Consider the following 8141-nt stretch of genomic DNA (forward strand, 5'->3'; position numbering starts at 1 on the left):
ACAACCATGATGAAAAGACACTTTAGTTTTAGTAAACAGCTCTTCTGGGAAAGGACACTCCAAAATCAAACCATTGTTCTCTAGTCTTGGGTAGTGCCACAGCCTCTGTACCATAGTCTTCCACTGTCTCGGGTTAGTTTTCTTGCTTGAGGGTACACTCGGGCACACTATTCTATTTAATTTCTCTTCCCCTTGTTTTGTTAAACTACATATAGTTTATATAGGAAATATTTATTGTAATGTTACTGTTCTTAAAATATTTTATTTTACCTTGTTTCCTTTCCTCACTGGGCTATTTTCTCTGTTGGGGCCCCTGAGCTTATAGCATCCTGCTTGTCCAACTAGGGTTGTAGCTTAGCAATTATTGATAATAATAATAATAATAATAATAATAATAATAATAATAATAATAATAATAATAATAATAATAATAATAAGTTACCTAAAAGGGATAGAAGAGAGAACAAATCATATGTAGAAAAATATTGTAGAAATTAAAGAAGATGAAAGTATTTGATGAACGAAGGATTTGGGAATATATATATATATATATATATATATATATATATATATATATATATATATATATATATATATATATATATATATATATATAAGAACGATAGAGTTTTGAGAAGAATGGGAAGGTGAAGCGATAAAGGCCAAGATTAGAGAAGTTTATAGTAAGAATAAAAACAAAATTAGGAAGAGCTGAAAGAAAATGTTCAGAAATTTACAAGAAACAGAAGTAGGAGAAAAAAAAAAAGGATTTATAACAATCAGAGAAGAATAAAAGAGGAAAGAATTATATAAAATATACCAAATATGGAAGAAAGGTTAAATTGAAATAAAGAATAAAGAAGATAACTAAAGAGGAACACCACAGGATTTGCAATGCTTTCTTACCAGAATGCATGAAATATCACATGAGGTTGGGCTGAAGATAAATAGAAGAAAGGCAGAGATGATGAACATGGAGTATGCAATGGAAGATGAAATATCATTGGAAGGAGAAAGGATTAATGAGGTAGAATCTTTTGAGTATTTAGGAACTATGATCTCCAATACAGGGTCTTAAGAATTAGAGTTTACCGAAAGATTGAAAAAAGCAAATCAGAAAATGGCTAGGTTAGGTAAAATTTGGAAATCAAATTGTCTGAAATTACATCTAAATATCAGACTATATATCAGTTTAGTGGGATCGGTATTACTCTATGGACATTAAGTAATGGTATGACAATGAAAAAATCTCCAATAGATTTTGTATATTTGAGAACAAAGCCCTCACAAGGGTATTGGGAATCAAATGACAGGACAGGATTAGAAATGAAACTATAAGAGAGATTACTCGCGTGCCATATGTGGATGAGATCATGAAGAGGGGTAGATGGAGATGGTTTGGGCATGCTCTTCGCACTCCCCAGGAGAGACAAGTTCACCAAACGTTCAGCTGGGCTCCACAAGGAACTAGAAGAGTTGCAAGACCCATGCCTACATGGCTGAGGACTATGAAGCACGAAGTAGGAGATGATGAATGGAGAAATATTAAATTAAAAGCTCAAGATAGTGACTGGCTAAATCTAACCGAGGCCCTTTGCGTCAATAGGTGCAGGAGGAGACGATGAATTTTAGTAATTTCAATAATAGTAATAATTCTAATAATAATAATTGGCTATTATCTGTCCTAAGATGACACCAGGCTGAGAAGGAAAGGGAAATGAAGAGTGGACTTGGTCGATTTTTTATTAAGCCTGTTCGGAATACAAAGGGATGTAAAAAAACATGAACCAATTATGTGAGTTAACTTAAAAACTAGTGTAAAGTTTGTGAAAAAAAAAACCATATACCGTATAGATATAATGATGAATTTTAATATATTACTCAACATGGAAAATAATTTCCCAATATAAGTGTCAATGCTTGCAGATCAGAGAAATCATAAAAATTGAGAAATCAAACTCATAAATATACTTCAGGACTTTGGACAAGTCTTTGATGAAACACAATTTTACTACACAGAGGAAACATAAAACGAAACTTGAGCTTTAAGTATGAAAAACTATTCGATATGATCGATGTCAAAATCCAATAATGGAAGCTTTTCTGGGGTTAGTAACTAGAATGTGTTTTGCCTAGTTAGAGTCTGAACCTTTCTGTCCAACTCTTCATTCTCGGCTTTTAGGTTCCCCGGAGCATAGGTCACAATCGCCAGGTCTGCTTCCATTATCTGTAACTTAACATTCAATTCGACATTCTTGAGCTTCTCGGCTTCGATCTGTCTCTCCAATTCTCTCATACCTTTCTGCGACTCTTCTTTCACTTTTCCGATCTCAAGCTTTAGAGTTTGGTTCTCTGTCCCTTGTCTCTGCAACTCTTCCTTCAATTCAGCGTTCTCAAGCTTCAGAGCTTGGTTCTCTGTGCCCTGACTCTGCAACTCTTCCTTCAATTCAGCGCTCTCAAGCTTCAGAGCTTGGTTCTCTGTCCTCTGTCTCTTAACCTCTGCTTGAGACTCTTCCTTTTCTTCTCTAGTTCGTTCTAGATCCTCGGTCATTTCCTGTATTTTACGTTTGGCCCTTAACCTGTTATCTTTTGCTCTTTCCCTTTCCTTCTGGAGCTTCTTTTCCTTAACTGGATCATAAAAATTAGGCTGATCAATATGCCCTTTCCCAGTTTTACTTGTGGAAGGTGTAGGAGTCACCAAAGCAGTCTCTGAGGTAGGGTCATCAAACTTAGGCTGATCAGAACGCTTTTTCCCAGTTTTATGAGTGGAAGGTGTGGGAGTCACCAAAGCAGTCTCTGAGGTAGGGACACAAGATTGAGGAACTTGAGGGTTTTCAGCACTGAGTGGAGGGATGTTCACAAGGATTTCACTATTAGTAGAATTGGCAGTAGTAGAACCTACAGTGGCCTGGGGCAGAGACGCCAAAATTTGTATTACACTATTCACTACTTCCTTGTCATTACTACTTGGCTTTATGGGAGAAGAAGCGCCAACATCTGATGATGATGTTGGCTGGATGTGAGCAGAAGCGCCAACAGCTGATGATGATGTTGGCTGGATGTGAGCAGAAGCGCCAGCATCTGATGATGTTGTTGGCTGGGTGGGAGCAGAAGCGATAACAGCTGACGATGTTATTGGCTGGGTGGGAGCAGAAGCGCCAACAGCTGACGATGTTGTTGGCTGGATGTGAGCAGAAGCGCCAACAGCTGACGATGTTGTTGGCTGGATGTGAGCAGAAGCGCCAACAGCTGATGATGATGTTGGCTGGATGTGAGCAGAAGCGCCAGCATCTGATGATGTTGTTGGCTGGGTGGGAGCAGAAGCGCCAACAGCTGACGATGTTTTTGGCTGGGTGGGAGCAGAAGCGCCAACAGCTGACGATGTTGTTGGCTGGATGTGAGCAGAAGCGCCAACAGCTGACGATGTTGTTGGCTGGGTGGGAGCAGAAGCGCCGACAGCTGACAATGTTGTTGGCTGGACGTGAGCTAAAGCGCCAACAGCTGACATCACAATCTGGTCACAGATTGTAGAGGCAGGAATGTCATTTCCAAAGATGAATGCTGGATTTTCATTCGACTTACAAGATCCTGTAAAGGTCTGAATATTACCACAATGATCAACTTTGGCTGAGTCATCACTGTGATTGACATCTTGGTACTGACTGGTTGATGATGAGTTAGCATTGCCTCCTCTAAAGAAATTGAAAATTTCCTTGTTCGTGTCTTCGTCAGACCCACTAGCTTGGACACTACATTCGACTCCATAGCCTTGCGAAATCTGGTCGTATTGGTGTGCCTGAAGATCGTCATTACCGTTGGAATCCATGATGTTGGACCTTTCAGTTTTCCTATGGGAATAAAAACATTTTTTTTATTCATTTTGAATATATACGAGCAAAAATACAGTCACATTTCAACACTCAATGCAATGATATTGCCGAGTGACTTGACTATTACAATAAATTCAATCAGGGGTCTCATATGTCGTTCAAGGAATCGTCGTAGGAAAAGTTGTAAATAGCAAAATAACTGTTTAAGAAACTTTTTTTTTATCTTGAAAAAAAAAAAATTAACAGCCAAACTTTTATCTCCAAACCCCTGTTTAACAGTCAAAGTTTTATTTAAAAAACCCGGTTTAACAGTCAAACTTTTATCTCGAAAACTCTGTATAACAGACAAACTTTTATCTAAAAAACCCGGTTTAACAGTCAAACTTTAATCTCGAAAACCCTGATTAACAGTCAAACTTTTATCTCAAAAACCCGGTTTAACAGTCAAACTTTTATCTCAAAAACCCGGTTTAACAGTCAAACTTTTATCTCGAAAACTCTGTATAACAGACAAACTTTTATCTAAAAAACCCGGTTTAACAGTCAAACTTTAATCTCGAAAACCCTGATTAACAGTCAAACTTTTATCTCAAAAACCCGGTTTAACAGTCAAACTTTTATCTCAAAAACCCGGTTTAACAGTCAAACTTTTATCTCAAAAACCGTGTTTAAGTCAAACTTTTATTTCGAAAACCCTGTTCAACAGTCAAACTTTTATCTAGAAAACCCTGTTTAACAGTCAAACTTTTATCTCGAAAACCGTGTTTAAGTCAAACTTTTATATCGAAAACCCTGTTTATCAGTCAAAATTTTATCTCGAAAACCGTGTTTAACAGTCAAACTTTTATATCGAAAACCCTGTTTTAAGTCAAAATTTTATCTCGAAAACCGTGTTTAACAGTCAAAATTTGATCTCGAAAACCCTGTTTAACAGTCAAACTTTTATCTAGAAAACCCTGTTTAACAGTCAAACTTTTATCTCGAAAACCCTGTTTAATAGTCAAACTTTTATATCGAAAACCCTGTTTATCAGTCAAAATTTTATCTCGAAAACCGTGTTTAACAGTCAAACTTTTATATCGAAAACCCTGTTTTAAGTCAAAATTTTATCTCGAAAACCGTGTTTAACAGTCAAAATTTGATCTCGAAAACCCTGTTTAACAATCAAAATTTTATCTCAAAAACCCTGTTTTAAGTCAAACTTTTATATCGAAAACCCTGTTTACCAGTCAAAATTTTATCTCGAAAACCCTGTTTAACAATCAAAATTTTATCTCAAAAACCCTGTTTTAAGTCAAACTTTTATATCGAAAACCCTGTTTACCAGTCAAAATTTTATCTCGAAAACCCTGTTTAACAATCAAAATTTTATCTCAAAAACCCTGTTTTAAGTCAAACTTTTATATCGAAAACCCTGTTTACCAGTCAAAATTTTATCTCGAAAACCCTGTTTAACAATAAAAATTTTATCTCAAAAACCTTGTTTTAAGTCAAACTTTTATATCGAAAACCCTGTTTACCAGTCAAAATTTTATCTCGAAAACTGTTTAACAGGCAAAATTTTATCTCGAAAACTGTGTTTAACAATCAAAATTTTATCTCAAAACCCCTGTTTATCAATCAAAATTTTATCTCAAAAACCCTGTTTATCAGTCAAAATTTTATCTCGAAAACTGTATTTAACTAACAGTCAAAATTTTATCTCGAAAACCGTGTTTAACAGTCAAAATTTTATCTCAAAAACCCTGTTTAACAGTCAAAATTTTATCTCAAAAAACCCTGTTACAAGTCAAACTTTTATATAAAAAACCCTGTTTATCAGTCAAAATTTTATCTCGAAAACCGTGTTTAACAGTCAAACTTTTATCTCGAAAACCCTGTTTAAGTCAAAATTTTATCTCAAAAACCCTGTTTATCAGTCAAAATTTTATCTCAAAAACCCTGTTTATCAGTCAAAATTTTATCTCAAAAACCCTGTTTATCAGTCAAAATTTTATCTCAAAAACCCTGTTTATCAGTCAAAATTTTATCTCAAAAACCCTGTTTATCAGTCAAAATTTTATCTCAAAAACCCTGTTTATCAGTCAAAATTTTATCTCAAAAACCCTGTTTATCAGTCAAAATTTTATCTCGAAAACTGTATTTAACTAACAGTCAAAATTTTATCTCGAAAACCGTGTTTAAAAGTCAAAATTTTATCTCGAAAACCTTTTTCATCATCCAAATTTTATCTCGAAAACCCTGTTTAATAGTCAAAATTTTATCTCAAAAAACCCTGTTTATCAGTCAAAATTTTATCTCGAAAACCATGTTTAACAGTCAAAATTTTATCTCGAAAACCTTTTTCATCATCCAAATTTTATCTCGAAAACCCTGTTTAATAGTCAAAATTTTATCTCGAAAACCCTGTTTAACAGTCAAAATTTTATCTCGAAAACCTTTTTCATCATCCAAATTTTATCTCGAAAACCCTGTTTAATAGTCAAAATTTTATCTCGAAAACCCTGTTTAACAGTCAAAATTTTATCTCGAAAACCGTGTTTAATAGTCAAAATTTTATCTCGAAAACCCTGTTTAACAATCAAACTTTTATCTCGAAAACCCTGTTTAACAATCAAACTTTTATCTCGAAAACCTTGTTTTAAGTCAAACTTTTATATCGAAAACCCTGTTTACCAGTCAAAATTTTATCTCGGAAACTGTTTAACAGGCAAAATTTTATCTCGAAAACTGTGTTTAACAATCAAAATTTTATCTCAAAAACCCTGTTTATCAGTCAAAATTTTATCTCGAAAACCTTGTTCATCATTCAAAATTTTATCTCGAAAACCGTGTTTAACTAACAGTCAAAATTTTATCTCGAAAACCGTGTTTAACAGTCAAACTTTTATCTCGAAAACCCTGTTCATCAGTCAAAATTTTATCTCGAAAACCCTGTTTAACAATCAAACTTTTATCTCGAAAACCCTGTTTAATAGTCAAAATTTTATCTCGAAAACCCTGTTTAATAGTCAAAATTTTATCTCGAAAACCCTGTTTAACAATAAAAATTTTATCTCAAAAACCCTGTTTAACAGTCAAAATTTTATCTCGAAAACCTTTTTCATCATCCAAATTTTATCTCGAAAACCTTTTTCATCATCCAAATTTTATCTCGAAAACCCTGTTTAATAGTCAAAATTTTATCTCGAAAACCCTGTTTAATAGTCAAAATTTTATCTCGAAAACCCTGTTTAACAATCAAACTTTTATCTCGAAAACCCTGTTCATCAGTCAAAATTTTATCTCGAAAACCCTGTTTAATAGTCAAAATTTTATCTCAAAAACCCTGTTTAACAATCAAACTTTTATCTCGAAAACCCTGTTTAACAATCAAACTTTTATCTCGAAAACCCTGTTTAACAATCAAACTTTTATCTCGAAAACCCTGTTTAATAGTCAAAATTTTATCTCAAAAACCCTGTTTAACAATCAAACTTTTATCTCGAAAACTCTAAGATTATCCCTAAAGATGGGGTGGGGGGGGGGGGGGGTTCATTCTTCTCACCTTCCGTATGATCGTATCTCCATTATCAAAGTCCCCTCCATGAACGTGGACCACGAAAACGTACACGTTTAATCACGTTATTTACCGGACAACGTACTGGGAAACAAACCTTTCCTTCTCCAAGGCCCTTCTCTATACATTATATTCTTGGACGTATAATAAATCCATGGAAAACTGCACAAACTATCTATATCCTACACTAAAGCGTATTTAGTAAGTAAAACTTTACGCAACTTATGCATACAAGATTTAATACACTTCTCACCGAGTCCAAGAGTTCCAATTTGACTCACAACAGAGAAGATTCACAAGACTACATTGTAGGGTTTAAAAGGTTTAACTTATTAATAATAAAAGACCCTCCCTCTCGAATATTAGAACCAATCAGAGTATGTTTTAGAGCGGTGACGTCATGGGACTCCGCCCTTCTTAGTGCTACCGCCTAGACACTTCTTAATTCTTGCAAAAACACCAGTTTTGACAATATTAATCTTATATAATAAGTTATAATATTGGTAAATATATTAGTTATTATACATGCATACAGAATATACGTATCAACTATGCTGTACCAGTTAGCATTTACGCTAGTGCTTATTATTATAAAAAAAGGTACTGGGAGTTTGAGCACGTTTTGTAGCGGTGACGTCGTGAGACTCCGCCCTCCTAGCGCTACCACATACGTATTGATAACCGCGGGCCGTCCGGGTAACTGACGCAATGAAGGGCTCCGCCGCTCCAGTTCTCCTAAAAACAACAAACCA

General features: G+C 34.7%; 1 protein-coding gene across 1 annotated transcript; it reads right to left on the minus strand.

Moving 5' to 3' along the window:
- Positions 1-1785: 1785 nt before the first annotated feature.
- LOC137654893 (uncharacterized) lies at positions 1786-7676 on the minus strand. Its single transcript, XM_068388808.1, has 2 exons — positions 7378-7676; positions 1786-3848 (listed from the first exon to the last, which is right to left on the minus strand). Exons 1-2 carry the CDS (start codon positions 7416-7418, stop codon positions 2117-2119), a joined length of 1773 nt encoding a protein of 590 aa, XP_068244909.1. The 5' UTR covers positions 7419-7676; the 3' UTR covers positions 1786-2116.
- Positions 7677-8141: the final 465 nt, after the last annotated feature.

This window comes from Palaemon carinicauda, chromosome 16 (genome assembly GCF_036898095.1).
Source record: "Palaemon carinicauda isolate YSFRI2023 chromosome 16, ASM3689809v2, whole genome shotgun sequence".
In the NCBI taxonomy this organism is placed as follows: Eukaryota; Metazoa; Arthropoda; class Malacostraca; order Decapoda; family Palaemonidae; genus Palaemon; species Palaemon carinicauda.